The sequence below is a fragment of the Pipra filicauda genome, unplaced genomic scaffold (assembly GCF_003945595.2).
Source record: "Pipra filicauda isolate LSUMZ 115617 unplaced genomic scaffold, ASM394559v2 scaffold172_size1731463_pilon, whole genome shotgun sequence".
In the NCBI taxonomy this organism is placed as follows: Eukaryota; Metazoa; Chordata; class Aves; order Passeriformes; family Pipridae; genus Pipra; species Pipra filicauda.
The window spans coordinates 275,197-289,893 of NW_024104240.1; the positions used below are offsets into that span (position 1 = coordinate 275,197).

At 55.8% G+C, this 14,697-nt stretch overlaps 1 protein-coding gene across 5 annotated transcripts in view; it reads left to right on the forward strand.

Moving 5' to 3' along the window:
* Positions 1 to 14,697, forward strand: part of CACNA1S (calcium voltage-gated channel subunit alpha1 S) — a 44,646-nt gene that overhangs the window by 10,737 nt on the left and 19,212 nt on the right. For all 5 annotated transcript variants that reach the window (XM_039379681.1, XM_039379683.1, XM_039379682.1 and 2 more), the window contains 20 exons: positions 1,529 to 1,668; positions 2,131 to 2,264; positions 2,842 to 2,994; positions 3,203 to 3,408; positions 3,974 to 4,077; positions 5,690 to 5,838; positions 6,814 to 6,895; positions 7,413 to 7,573; positions 8,119 to 8,344; positions 8,895 to 9,102; positions 9,430 to 9,550; positions 9,974 to 10,088; positions 10,215 to 10,308; positions 11,068 to 11,137; positions 11,367 to 11,499; positions 11,786 to 11,915; positions 12,653 to 12,712; positions 13,303 to 13,409; positions 13,812 to 13,899; positions 14,145 to 14,252. In XM_039379681.1, coding sequence (XP_039235615.1) covers positions 1,529 to 1,668; positions 2,131 to 2,264; positions 2,842 to 2,994; positions 3,203 to 3,408; positions 3,974 to 4,077; positions 5,690 to 5,838; positions 6,814 to 6,895; positions 7,413 to 7,573; positions 8,119 to 8,344; positions 8,895 to 9,102; positions 9,430 to 9,550; positions 9,974 to 10,088; positions 10,215 to 10,308; positions 11,068 to 11,137; positions 11,367 to 11,499; positions 11,786 to 11,915; positions 12,653 to 12,712; positions 13,303 to 13,409; positions 13,812 to 13,899; positions 14,145 to 14,252 — 2,589 coding nt within the window. The remainder of the gene's footprint in view (positions 1 to 1,528; positions 1,669 to 2,130; positions 2,265 to 2,841; positions 2,995 to 3,202; positions 3,409 to 3,973; positions 4,078 to 5,689; positions 5,839 to 6,813; positions 6,896 to 7,412; positions 7,574 to 8,118; positions 8,345 to 8,894; positions 9,103 to 9,429; positions 9,551 to 9,973; positions 10,089 to 10,214; positions 10,309 to 11,067; positions 11,138 to 11,366; positions 11,500 to 11,785; positions 11,916 to 12,652; positions 12,713 to 13,302; positions 13,410 to 13,811; positions 13,900 to 14,144; positions 14,253 to 14,697) is intronic.

Genomic DNA, 14,697 nt, shown 5'->3' on the forward strand with positions numbered 1-14,697 from the left:
GGGCATGGGATTGGCTTTTGCAGTGCTGGATCCTGGCACTCAGCAGCCCCAGCAGCTGTAGCTTGCAGTGAGCAGTGAGCTTGCAGTGAGCTTCCCTGTTTCTCCTCCTGTGTTTGCAGCTGAGGAGGCACCTCACCACAGCAGTGGCTGCTGGAATGGCTCTGCAGCCTCTCTGTACCTGAAATGATCCTCATGACAGTTGTATTTGCATGGGATTGCAAGGGCAGGCTTTGGGGAACAGCCTAGGTGGCATCTGTCATTGATAAGGGTGGGAGGTGAGCAGTGTTGAGTTGCCCTAGTGAAAACCTTAAAGACAGAGGCAGTGCCAAGGTCTTTGCTCTTCCCATGGCTGCCCTCAGATGCAAGAGGAACTGGTGCTTGTGTGGGTGACAGTCATATGGGGACACTTGGCACAGCCACTGCTTTTGAGTATGTTAATTGAGCAAGTAATGCTTCTGTCTGAGCCCTGACTCCAGCTTCTTAAAAGGAGAAGTTTTTCCATTTGGCAGGGCGTGGGGACCCTGGGAAGGTGTGTTTGCAGCCCTGCAGCATTCCCCAGGGGAGACCCAGTCCTCGTTTGGTCTCAGAGACATGTTTCTGCCTTTCTGGAGGCAATTCCCTGGAGAGCCCAAGCAGGGATGCTCCTTGCCCTCCAGAGGGTGTAGGCTGAGAGAGACCATGGAACATCAGAAATATAAATAGCTTTATGCAACTGGCTGCTTCTGAGGGCTTTTAATCCCAGCGTGGAAGGGCCACTGGCAGCAAGGGCAGTGATGGCAGTGACAGGCAGAGCCAGATGGGCACAGGCAGCTCTTGGCTGCACTCCAAGGACACATGAGCTGTCCTGGCTCTGCGTCTGCAGGGCCATGCCGAGCCCCTGCAGTGGGGGTGCCAGGTCCTGCCTGGAAGGGGGTGCAGCACCTCTGCCCAGTGAGACCCCAGGCCCATTTCTAGCAGCTCACTTTGCCAGGCAGATGTCTGGCCTCAATTCCCTGGGAGCTTCCCTAAGACCCCAGGCACAAGGGAAGCCTGGCGTGTCCCATGGGGACCGTGTGGGGTCTCCAGGACAGAGGCAGCAAGCCCTCAGCTGGAGAGGATGAGGAGAAGGTGTCAGTGCTGCCTGCAGGAGGAAGGCTGTGGTGGAGTGGGAGGGTGAGCAGCAGGGAGGAGAGCCAGAGAGGAGCAGTGCCCTGGGCCAGGCACCTTTGGGTGCGGGGTTGGGAAGCAGTGGCTGTGCTGGAGCAGTTTGTAAGAACAGGTACCCACAGCTGCAGGGCAGGGTCCTGGCAGGGGGCCACTGAAGGGGTGAGGGGATGGTGCTGCAGGCCAGGAAGTGGCATGTGGTGACACAGCATGCCACCCCTCCTGCCCAGGGCAGCCAGGGTGCTGCCTGGTGTTCATGGGGGATCACAGACGGGTTGGCAGCAGGGACTGATCCGGAGTCAGGCCGTGCACGGTGGGGACACCAGGGGAGGTGACAGTCTGCTCTAATGGAGCACCCTCTCCTGCCTGCCTTTGCAATCCCCAGGAGAAGATCGAATACGCCTTCCTGATCTTCTTTACCATCGAGGCGATGCTCAAGATAATCGCCTATGGCTTTCTGTTCCACACGGATGCCTATCTCCGAAACGGCTGGAATGTGCTTGACTTTTCCATCATAACTCTAGGGTAAGGGAAAGATGGGAGGCTGCTGCTTGTTCAGCTTGTGTCAGGCCTGTTTCACAGCCCATCAGGGACATCATTTTTTCTAATGGCTGCAGGGGGCAACTCCTCGACTCAGTTCATGGCCTTCTCCCCTTTTCCTGCCCTGACATCCACTGAAATCCTCTCTAACTCCTGTTTCTTCCTGTCTGACTCCTTCATGCCTCTTAGATCTCCTTGCTCTGGAGAATGGAGGTGGCATGGGATCCTCCAGGGTTTGCACACAGGGGGTGGGAGGGCCCCAGCTCTCAGCAGTGGAGCTGTGCCTGGGAGCTGGACTTGGACTTGCTCCCTGGCTGAGGCTGAGCGCATCTGGGACTCTAAATCCTCTAGCTCAGATTTCTTGGTGTCTATTCTCATGCCCTTCTCTTTTTCCTTGTCCTTTCTTCTGCTTCTCCTCCTTCCTTCCCTGTGCCCCGGCTCTTTCAGGCTCGTCACCATGACCCTGGAGAAGGTCAATGCGAAGGAGGGAGGGACTTCGGGGGGCAAAGGCGGCTTTGACGTGAAGGCCCTGCGAGCGTTCCGTGTGCTGAGACCCCTGCGCCTGGTGTCTGGAGTGCCCAGTGGGTGCCGGGTGCCCTGCCCTCAGGAAGGGCTGGAGGGTGGATGGAACCTCTGGCCAGGGTGGGGGAGCCAAGGGATGGGCTTCTTGTTGTTGCTGGATCAAGCCCACCCACGAAGCAGGTGCAGAGGAGCCACAGGTTCTTGCTCGTCCCTATGGCTGGCAGTTGTCAACCCTGGGGATCTGCAGGTTGGCACACATTTAGCTGCCTCCATGGCTCAGCGTCAGCACCTTTGGAGGGATGGTGTGAAAGGGGCCAGGACATTGCTCTAGTTTCTCAGGGCAGGGATCTCCTTCTGTAACTCATGTGAGTACAGCCTGGATGAGTGCAGCAGAACAAATGGAGGGGCGTGAAACAGCCTCCAGCACTACCTGGCTCTGCTGAGCTCTTCCACGTGCTGGTATGGTGGGTAGAGAAAGGATTTCTTCCTTCAGAGATGTCAGTCCCACCCCACCAGTGCTGCTCTTCCCTTGGCACGGGGCATTTCAAAGGCTGCTTGTCAGTGGGGCTGGCAGGGATGCAAGGTGCACACAAAGCTGTTTAGGAAGTGGTTGACCTCTCCCTTCTGCTGCTGCAGGCCTTCAGGTCGTCCTGAACTCCATCATCAAGGCCATGGTGCCCCTGCTCCACATCGCCTTGCTGGTCCTCTTCATGATCATCATCTATGCCATCGTCGGGCAGGAGCTCTTCAAGGGCAGGATGCACAAGACCTGCTACTACCTCGGGACAGGTGGAGCTGTGTCAGGGGGAAATGTGGCAGAGATGTCTCTGTGTGGCTGGTGGGACTGTGGGGTGTTTGATACAGCACCCAGCTGGCTGTGAGGGGCTGCTGCAATGGGCCCCTTTTGGAAGGCTTCTGCTGGAGGCGGGGTGTGGGGTGGGTGGAGGCTGCTCTGTTTGGCCTGACCTGCTGCTCACACCGTGGCTTTGCCCCTCAGATGTGATTGCCACGGTGGGATCAGAGAAGCCAGCCCCGTGCACCAGCTCTGGCCACGGGCGGCACTGCTCCATCAACGGCACCGAGTGCCGCGGCGGCTGGCCAGGGCCCAACAACGGCATCACACACTTCGACAACTTCGGCTTTGCCATGCTCACTGTCTACCAGTGCATCACCATGGAGGGGTGGACTGAAGTCCTCTACTGGGTAGGCTCCAGCGCTTGGGCTCGGTGCTCAGCTTGGCAGAGCTGATGCTGTTCTTGCCTCAGGGCAGGGAGTGCCCTCCTGGACCCCATGGCAGGGCTCAGACTCCCTGCCAGTGAAAGACAACCTGCCCCACCAACCATCTTGCTGTGATGCACATCCCAGAACACACCAGACATGTCTCTGCATCCCTGCAGGCACTGCCTAAGCTGTCCTTGCTGTTCAGGTGGACAGGAGAGTGCCCAGGTCCCACCTTTGTGAAGGGGTGTGGGTCAGGCACAGCAAAGACTGGTGGGTGCCCCTCCAGCAGTCCTTGGGAGACTGTCGTGCTGAGACTTGGGCTTGGGGCTGATGTTTAAATCTGCTCCCCAAATGCTTGGGTCTGGCTTTACCTCTGCTAAAACCAGATACAGAGTTCTAAGCAGCCAGGGCTCAGAGCCAGGTTTGTGTGCCACCCATCCCAAGCACTCCCTTCGGGGGAGCAAGATTACAGAGGCTATTGAGTGGCCCTAAGGGGACACAGCAGGAAGTGCCCTCAGAATGCTTCACCTGCATCTTTCCTTGCCAGGTAAATGATGCCATGGGGAATGAATGGCCCTGGATTTACTTTGTCAGCCTTATCTTGCTTGGCTCCTTCTTCGTGCTGAACCTGGTGCTGGGGGTGCTCAGTGGGTAAGTGTCACCCTATCCTTTCTCTTCCAGCAAAGGAGTTTTAGCTGGTTTGAACTATACAAGGAAAAGCCTGGGAAAATTCTGATCCTTTCCTTCCCTCATTCCTCTCCCTTTTCTATTTTTGCACGCTTAGAGAAGCTGATCCATGAGTTACTTTTTTGTTAGTGTCCATGAGTGCCTGAGGTTTCAGCTCAACTCCCAGCACAGAAATCTTTTCCCTGTGGCACAAGCAGCTGTCAGGAAGCCCAGCCTTGGAGCACATGATTTGGGGATCGTGTTGTGTTCTGCCAGCACACACAGCAAACAAAGCTGAGTGGGGAGCAGTCATCACCCCATGGCTGTGGGGCTGGACACTCCTCACTGGTACCCCCAGCTGCCATCCTGCTGTGAGCACACATGATTTGTGTGCTTATGGCCAGCCTAAGGAGGACATCTTTAACATGAGTGTCAGGGATCCAAGAGAATGATTGTTAGTCTAATTAATGCTTCAGCAGTCTTCCAAATACAGCAACGAGCTGTCATCAGTCTGTTATGATGATTGTAGCACTTCTAGGCCAAACTCAATAAGTGCTAATTCCCCCAGTAGTACAGTTAAATACCTGAGATGTGATACTCATGCATTGCTGTGTGGCTGCCACCATCCAGATTTTGTTTCTGGGAAGTGTGTGTTGCCCTTGGGAGTAAGGGGGGCTTTTCTCCTCAGGTCTGTGTAGGGTTAGGGTCTGTTTTATAATTTTCAGTCCTGCATGTGCAAGTGGATCACACTCATCTTCTCTATTAGTTCACAGGGTCAATTATACCCTAAATACTTGGATTGGTTAGGCCTCTTCTATGGCAAGCACCATACAACTGCAAGGTTAAAACAAATTGGATATTAATATAAATAAAACAAGTTTAAAAGGTAGACCGCAGGAACTTGACTCTTGTGTGGAGTTAGCTGTAACAGCAGGACAAGCTGGACTGTAGTCATCTCATCCTGGAGTAAGCTGTAGGCACAGCAAAGGTTCTGAAATATTTTTGCAAATATAGCAAAATTATGCTTGAGATCAGGAAAATTATTGTTATAGTGTCTGAGACCTATTAACACATGGCAACACCAGCATGGCTGGGCAGCAGCCCTACAGTCCTGCCAGATACCAGGAGAGAAAAGAATTTAATTGAAGCAGAAGGAGAAGAGTGGGCAAGGACATTGGCAGACCTGCCCTTCCCATGTTACCATGAAAAGAGTGTCCTGTTCACCTCATGTGATGAGCTCACCTTCCCCACATGGAGAGCTTGGGGCAGGTTTCTGCCCCCCAGATGGGTGAGACCCCACTCTGATCCTTGGCAGGGCTGGGGAGCTGCCCCAGCCTCCAACATCTGGTGTCAGTTGGCTTTTCCAACCGTAGGTCCCAAGGAGCAGCAGTGGTGGGGAAGAAACCTTGCCTGTCATCAGGCATCAGGTGATGGTCTTGCATTGTGGAGCAGGGCCGAGAAAGGGGAAAGTCACTGGAGCAGCCTAGGCAGGGGATTTCAGGATTTCAGCTTTCCAGAAGGCCTGGCCTGGCCAGAGCTGTGGTACCTGAGCTCCACGATGTCCCCTCCCCTCACTCTGCTGCTTCCCTTGTCCCAGGGAGTTCACCAAGGAGCGGGAGAAGGCCAAGTCCCGGGGAACGTTCCAGAAGCTGCGGGAGAAGCAGCAGCTGGAGGAGGATCTGAAGGGCTACATGGACTGGATCACCCACGCAGAGGTCATGGACAGCAATCGGGCCCGGGGAGAAGGTACCAGCTCTGCTTGGTCACAGACCCTCAGTGGGAGGGTTGGGTTCCTAACACCATCCTAGAGAGGCAATGTGGAAACCTTTGGAGGAGTCACAAAGACTTGTTTTGCTTGAAAACCCATGAAACAAAAAGCTTTGACTTCTGCAGAAAGGTTTCCTCCCTCTTTTTCTTTTTTTTTTTTTTATTTCCCCAATCATTTTGTTGAATCTGACCCAAACTAGCTATATCTTGGTCCTGATGCTAAATCTACCCTTCAACTGCCGTATTTAATATTTGCAGACTACGAGCAAGGCCTGGGTCTCCTTTGGCAAAGAGGGACTTGAAATGGCCATGAGGAGCATGAGGAGTGTGTGCCCTTGGTGTGCAGGGACACAGTGCAGGGTCATGAGCTCACACACCAACAGATATGAATTTCTTGCCATCACTTGAAAATTTCAAGGGATTAGAAGTGGCTCAGGAAAGGAGGTGGATATACAGGCATCTAGATGAAGGCTCAGCAAGGCCTGGGGGGCTCTACCACAGAGCTGCAGTGTCTGCCACGCCACCCTGCCTGAAAGCACCTTTGGTGCCTCAAGCTGAGTGATCCATGTGTGCAAAGAGCCTTGGGAAACAGTGGGACAGACAAAACACCTCTTCCACAGGTGTGGCCTGTGTTCTTACAAACCCCTGTTGTTCAGCCTGTGCTCAGATCACAACTGGCCCCAGTTTTCTCTGTACTGGAGTCCCTGCTGCTGTCCCTGTCTGGGCTGCAGCTGCTCTTGCTGCAGGGCAGGTGCTCCTGGTGCCTCCTGCTTGGTTTGCTCCATGACCCTCAAAGACTTCTGCACGAACTTTAAATGCTGGCTCCCTGGGATGGCACTGCTTGTGTTCATTTCTGGTAGGGAAGCTCTTCCTGGTGTGCTCCTGGAAGAGGTTCCCTCCCACGTGTTCTTCCCAAGGGTTCCAAGAAAAGCCTGGAATGTCATTCCCTCCTAGGTATGATGCCATTGGATGAAGGAGGGTCAGAGACAGAGAGCTTGTATGAAATCGAGGGCATGAACAAGTGGATTCTCTTCTTGTAAGTATGCTCTGGCTGAACCACCTGCTGCTCTGCACAGGGGCTTGTGCTGTCCCTCACTTGGTGGCCCAACTGGGCCAGACTTTCCTGCTCAGCCACCGGTTTCTGGGAGGGAGCCAGGGGCTGGTGCTCAGGTGAAGATGCAAACAACAGGGCAGCAAACAGGGAATTTTGCTGTGGTGCTGGCAAAAAGTGCTTCAAGGTGAACAGCTGCTGTGGGACCAGGCTCCAGGCATCCCCTCATGGCCCATGCAGCACAGCAGGTAGTTTGGGAGCTGTGCCTGTAGCCCCCAGCCAGAGGTGCTGAAACCCAAAATGAAGCCAGGAGGTGTTTGTGTGAATGAACTGCAGTGCCTGAGTGAATGCACTGAGCTCCAGGGGCAGGTTATGGTCCTCATCCCTTTTCAGGGACGACCCCTGGGAGAGGGAGCAGGGGTGGATTTGCCCTGCAGGCACAGCCCAAGGACGTGGGGCTGGCCTGCTGGCTGGCCTTGCTGATCCTTTGCCATCTCTCCAGCCGTCGGTGGAGGCGTTGGAACCGAATGTTTCGTAGGAGGTGCAGGGATGTGGTGAAGTCCAAGTTCTTCTACTGGCTTGTCATCCTGATGGTGGCACTGAACACCCTCTCCATCGCCTCTGAGCACCACATGCAGCCAGACTGGTTGACAGTCGTGCAAGGTAAGCAAAGAGCCTGAGAGAGAGGGAGGGCCCAGGATACCCTGCTGCCTGGAGACGTGTGAACTCTTTACTGTGCATGCAAAGCCACACTGGTATGGCACAGAGGCTGTTACACACACACACACACAGAGCCTGAACACAGTGTGTGTGCACCATCCTCACTTCACTGTCACACAACTCACACAGAACATACACAGCGTGTGTGCTCTTAGGGATGTGAGTTTGCATGGGGAACACACAGAGAGCGTAGATTGTACCATAAACACACGTGGCACACACTCATGCAGTGCAGCCACACTGCCTGCACCTCCACCCACACATACACACAGAGGGACATGGAACACAGGGGTGCACACACGTGCACACACCCAGTCCACGTGCCCGCTGTGCTGGGACTCACACGCCCCGTGCACAGACATCACCCCTCTCCTCATCCTCCTCTCCTGTGTGCTCCCCGAAAAACAGCTTGGTGGGCAGAGCAGCACCACCCTCCTTCCCTGCCTGCCCTGCCCACGCTGGGACTGAGGTTGTACCTCCCTCCCCAGACAACTCCAACCGGCTGCTGCTTGCCCTCTTCGTGGCCGAGATGCTGCTGAAGATGTACGCGCTGGGGCTGCGCCAGTACTTCATGTCGCTCTTCAACCGCTTCGACTGCTTCGTGGTGTGTTCGGGCATCCTGGAGATCATCCTGGTGGAGCTGGGCACCCTGTCCCCCCTCGGCATCTCCGTGCTGCGCTGCATCCGGCTCCTCCGCATCTTCAAGATCACCAGGTTGGGGAGGGAGCTCTGTGGGCACTGGCAGCATCACTCACGGTCCCTGGACATCACTGGCCTTGTCCCCAGGGAGGGCTGCAGCTCAGAGCAGAGCTGGTAGCTCCTGGGTGGAGCAACAAGGCCAAGCTGGGGGTTTCTGTCCCCAGGACGTGGTTTGTCTCTGGGAATGGCGAGAACAGAGCTGAGGTCCCACTCAATCTCTGGGTTCTGGGCTGTTGTAAATGGGAGTGCTGTGGGCCAGGGCTCCTGGCTTCTCTTTCTGACCCCAACCCACTGTGTGTTCACCCCTCTTCCCCACCCTGCCTGCTTGTACCCTGTGCAGGCAACAGTGAATCTTGCCTGTCACACCACGCCTGCAGCTTCACTGCTTCCTCCTGGGGCCTGGCTGGAGCAGTCCCAGTGCCCAGCCTGGGTCCAGAGTCCCTCTTGCTGGGCTGCTGGCACATCCCCTTGGGCCAGTTGGTCTGTTCCCTCTGCCTGCCTGTTCCTGCCCACAGCCTTCCCCACTCTTTCACCTCCCACACGCTCCTGTCTCTCCTCTCCCCAGGTACTGGACATCGCTGAGCAACCTGGTGGCCTCCCTGCTCAACTCAGTCCGCTCCATTGCCTCTCTGCTCCTGCTCCTCTTCCTCTTCATCACCGTTGCTGCCCTGCTGGGCATGCAGCTCTTTGGGGGCAAGTTTGATTTCGAGGACATGGAAGTGCGGCGCAGCACGTTCGACAATTTCCCCCAGGCCCTCATCAGTGTCTTCCAGGTTTGGGGCTCCAGGAGGGGTGGTGGGGGGCTGGAGGGCAGGGGGCTGGGAGTCTCACCTGGGCTGTGGGTCTCCAGGCAGGAGCTGGGTCTCAGGGGGATGTGGGTTTGTGGGGGTGATGTGGCTTTGAGACACGAGCAGGGAAATGCAACTGGAGTCAAAAGCAGTAGTTCAGGTTCAGGGCTGAGCAGGGAAGAGGGTTTGATCGTGGGAATGGAAGGGCTGTGAGGGTTTGGGACTGGAGCCAGAAGGGCAGGATTGGCCTGTGGGCTACTGCTGTGCTGTGCTGCAGAGGCTCTTGAGTCTGTATTACTTCCCTACTCCCAGATCCTGACTGGAGAGGACTGGAATTCAATCATGTACGATGGGATCATGGCCTACGGGGGCCCGTCCTTTCCTGGCATGCTGGTCTGCATCTACTTCATCATCCTCTTCGTTTGTGGGAACTGTATCCTCTGCCTGCAAGGCCAGGCCCAGGCTCCCTGCACCCAGTCCCAGAGCTGCACAGGACTGGGAAGGGGAGAACCTTCTGTCAGCATCTCAGGGCTTGCCTAAGGCTTTTCAGTTCTGAACAGCGGTGGAACAAACCATGGGCTTCAGAGCTTGCACTAGTGGTGGCTGAGGGCTGGGATGTGGAGGAAAGCACACCTGGAGGAGGTCTGGATGCCCAGCAGGCAGACATTCAGTCACAGTGGGGGCAGCCATCCCAGAGCTCAGTGCTCACAGGGTGCTGGTTAAACATTACCAACCAGGGTTATCTCAAGGGCTCAGCTCCAGGAAGAATTCTCAGGGCACCCTGGACACCATGGACAGCTCTGGCCACATTCTCCAGCCAGGAACCAAGTCCATGTCCTTAGCACTGTTCCTGCAGATATCCTCCTCAATGTCTTCCTGGCCATCGCGGTCGATAACCTGGCTGAGGCCGAGAGCCTGACTTTAGCCCAGAAGGCCAAAGCAGAGGAACGCAAACGGCGGAAGATGTCCAGGTGAGCACTGCTGTCCCTGCCCGTGGGAGCTCCCAGACCTCGTGCTTTGGTGTGAGGGGACAGAATGGCATTGCCTACGGCCCCTGCCCAGGGCTCACTTCCTGCTCTTCCCTCCTCTGCGCTCAGAGGTTACCCGGAGAAGTCTGAAGAGGAGAAGCAGATGCTGGCAAAGAAGCTGGAGCAGAAAGCAAAGGGAGAAGGGATTCCCACAACAGCCAAGGTCAGTGCTGGTGGGGCTGGGCCATGTAGAGCTCCTGAGGAGGGACCAGGCTCCTCCTCCCACCAACCAGGATGGACAAAGGCTTGGAGCCAGCCTGGGTCTGGACTCTTGGCCAGAGTGTCTCCTCACCTTAGCATCCACTGCTGATGGGGGCTCTTGGTGACTGGGCCCAGGCAGGACACGTTGCCTGGTGAAACAGCTCCATTGCTGAGGATCCTTTTCCTCCAATTCATTTCCTTGGCCACAGCCAGTTCTCAGTGGCTGAGGTGGGCTGGTGCACACCAGTGTGGGGGGGAACTGAGCAAGTCAGAAGCATTCCAGATCTCCCTTATGTCCACACCAGCACCCCCAATATGCAAACACCTCTTCATCTGTGCTGACTGTGTGCTGAGCTGCCTCTGAGAAGCATCTCACCAGCAACTACTTCCCTATCCACTTTCCAGAGATGCCCCATGGAAGCTCACCCAGGAGTTGCTCCATATCTTATTCCACCCCTGGTATATCTGGTATATAAGAGCCCCAGGCTCTTGCCCAGCAGACATTCCCATTTCCCATCCTCTTGGTGCTGCTCTTTGTTTCAATTGCAGCATCCCCGAGTGTTTTCCCTCACCTGGCTCCAACCTGGGCCAGCACTTCATGTGCTTTTTATGGGCCAAATGCAGAGATGCTGCTTGTCCCATGTGGCTTCCAAGATGAGAGGGTTTGGCCAACTGGCACATGCAGCTGAATGTCCTCTTCTCTGTCTCTCCCTTGTTTCAGTTGAAAGTGGACGAATTTGAATCCAACGTCAACGAGATCAAAGACCCCTACCCTTCTGCAGACTTCCCAGGTAAGACTTGTCCCTGGCAGGGCAGCAGGAAGGACGAGGAGGCATTGCAGAGGGATGGTGTGTGACGAGCAGAGAATGTGGTGACCCTCTGCCAGCCTTGGGGTACTGAGGTCCTTCTGGCACAGATGCCAAATCAGGATCACGGGATCGGAAGATTGGCCATAAGGTCATATTCCCCCTCCCTCTCTGGATAATTCTTTCCTTTTCCCTCTTCCTGGCCACCCTGCAGGTGATGATGAGGAAGATGAGCCTGAAATCCCCCTGAGTCCTCGGCCGCGTCCCCTTGCAGAGCTACAGCTGAAAGAGAAGGCTGTGCCCATGCCTGAAGCCAGCTCCTTCTTCATCTTCAGCCCAACCAACAAGTAGGCACTGCCCCTTCTCCCTGCCTTGTGAAACCAGGCCTGATCCAGGTGCCTCTGGCACTGACCCTTCCCAGTGGGGTCCTGTTTGTGTGTTTGTGCCAGCTCTGAAGGGAACCAGCTCAAGGGGAAAAGCCTTCTGTGTGGGTGGACTGACACAGACGTCCCCCCATGCCTAGGGCCTTCCTGTCCTCAGGGTTTAGCCATAACCCTTTTCAAGGCTGCCATGGCCCTGACTGATCTCCCTCTGGCTCCTTGCAGCATCTCATGGCATTTCCATCCCTGGCAGGTTTCGGGTCCTGTGCCACAGAACTATCAATGCCACCTGGTTCACCAACTTCATCCTGCTCTTCATCCTGCTCAGCAGCATCTCGCTGGCAGCTGAGGATCCCATCCGGGCCGAGTCCTTCCGCAACAAGGTGCCCGTGGAGATGTGGAGGGTTGGGATGGGTGGGGAAGACCTCGTGGAGTCCCCCAGCTCCCCAGTAAGCAGGGACTTACTTGCCGGGTGCCATCCTTGGGCAGGTGGCTGTGATTCCAACCCTGCCTCTGGGAGGGCAGTGCACTCTGGCAGAGGAGGCTGGATGTGTTTTCCATTCAAGGTGCCTCTGGGACAAGTTTTTACTGCTCTGTGTCTCAGTTTATTTCTGGGTGAAGAGATCCACCTGGGAGTGCTGTGCAAGATTACCTTGTTTTGAGCCTGTGGTGACTTATTTGGTATAGGGATGTCCTGTGAGGTGGCAAACTGGGCCTCTGGTTCAGCGCCTTGAATGCTGCTTGTGGGAGCCGTGGCTGCAGCCCTGTGAGGCACAAATGCATCTGGCAGGGACTGGGAGATCTCACATACAACCCCTTCCCAGGGCACTCAGTGCTTTTGGGGATCAGATGCTTTCAGGTGAATCAGGTCAAGCCTAACTCACCTTGAAAGGGAGAGCTTTGTCCCAGCTGCAGGTTGGATTTTTGCACTGGAGAAAACCAGCAAAGCTGGGGGAAGTTCAGGAATCTTCTTGACACTGGGTTTGCAGACTCAGTTGAGCTAGATGGGCTCCCCAGTCCACAGTGTGGAAGCAAAACCACAATTCCAGGACGTTTGAACACACTGAAGCATCTCCCGTGTCACCCAAATCTCATCCAGTTCTGGTGCTTCTGTCCCCAGATTCTCGGATACTTTGACATTGGTTTCACCTCCGTCTTTACAGTCGAAATCGTCTTGAAGGTGAGTCCTTCGCCCCATGGTCCTGCCATGGGCATGGCCCAGCACGTGGGTCTAGACTGCTCTGGCCATGGACAGTCATGCACTTTGGGCACAAGCTGAGGGTCCCAGTGAGGAGAAACTGTGGCTGACCCTCACATCTCCAGAGTTCATTCATGCAGTGTGGGTGGTGCGTGACCTGTCCCAGAGCCCTCCAGTGAGGTCGGGCAGCCAAGTCAGCTGTGCTGTGACATGGGGACAGATCAGACTTTCATCCTGACATGCCGTTAAGAAAAACTTTGAGAAAGAGAAAGCAGTGGGAATCTGTGGAGAAAAACAGCAGTCCAAGCCACTGCTGCATGTTGCTCCCACTCCAAATGTCTTTACTATTCTCCTCTTTAATTTGCTGACTGACTGGGAGAGTTTTGTCTCCAGCCAGTGCAACACAGAGGATTTCCAGCTGAAGCCAACTTCCTGCCAGGCTGCAGAGGTCCCCAAGGACAGGGTCCCCAAGCCATGGAGCTGTGAGGACCCCCTTGTGCACCCCAGGGCTGTGGAGGGACCATGCCCCTGAGCCCTGCCCAGCCTCTCTCCTAACTCCTTCTGCTCCCCAGATGACAACCTATGGTGCTTTCCTGCACAAAGGCTCCTTCTGCAGGAATTCCTTCAATATCCTTGACTTACTGGTGGTCGCTGTCTCCCTTATCTCCATGGGATTCGAGTAAGCACCTCCCCGTACCATGGAAGAGGCACTGGTCTGTTCGGAGTGGCAGGGCAGCTGGGGGTGGTGGGTGGGGAAGGAGCAGTTGGCCCAAGGGCTGCCCATGTGTTCATAATGTTGTGCTTGGGGGCCAGGGCATGGACAACTGGGAGACAGAAAAACTCCTTGAGTCTCAAAGGTAAAGAAGGTTTGGGTAGAAATTAAATTTTGTAGCTGCTTTCTCCAGCTGCAAGCGTCCCTTGGCCTTATGTGGGGTGATGGCCTAGTGACATCTGCTTTACTCTGCTGTCCCTTTCCCCTCAGCCCTGGCTCCAGCCTGGCCTCTGTGGCTCCTTGGTGGGGCTGTGTCAGCCTGGCCTGGGCAGAGAAATTGCCCCAGCTCAGCTCTGCCTTCCTCCCCAGGTCCAGTACCATCTCCGTGGTGAAGATCCTGCGGGTGCTGAGGGTGCTGAGGCCTCTGCGAGCCATTAACAGGGCCAAGGGGCTGAAGGTGAGCAGGAGGCTGGGACTGGGGGCCCTCAGCCTGTGCCAGTCCTCCTGGGAGGTTTTGTGGCAGGCATTGGACCCTGTTCCCAATTCCCACTCCCCACCTGTGGAAGGGGTCTGCCCAATCCCTCTGCCCTTGACAGGCTCCCACTCTTCCTGGGGCCCGTCCCCGCAGTGGGAGGGTGTGGGACACAGAGCTGGGGCTCGCCCCAAACACGCTCACGTGTGCACTGTCCTCCTCCTCTGCAGCACGTGGTCCAGTGCGTGTTTGTGGCCATCAAGACCATCGGTAACATCGTGGTTGTCACGACATTGCTGCAGTTCATGTTTGCCTGCATCGGGGTCCAGCTCTTCAAGGTGAGTGGTGTCTCAGGCGGGCGGGAGGGACGTTCTGCTCGAGCACATCTTGGATAGGTTCTCCTAGGCATCACCTTGGGGGTGGTGTCTGCCAGTAGTGGGGTCCCCCCAGTAAGGGGACCCAGCTGCACCAGCCCCCCTGGCAGAAGAGCCTGCAGTGAGGAGAGGGCAGAAAGCACTCAGGGTCCAGACAGCACCTGTGAAGGGCCCAGCTGCCTCACCTCATTTAGTGCATTGGTTTCCTCTTTCTGAGGCAGCAAGTGCTTCTCGCTGATTTCCTCTGTGCCTTGGATGCAAACAGTTTCCTTTTTCACAGCACCACTCCTGCTGTCTGGGCCTCAGCGGCTCCAAGGCAGAGCTGGCCCTGGCTGAGCTCAGCTTTGTTCTAATAACTGAGCTGAAATTCTCAGCTGATGTGGGGAGAGCTTTCAGGCCACTCTGCAGA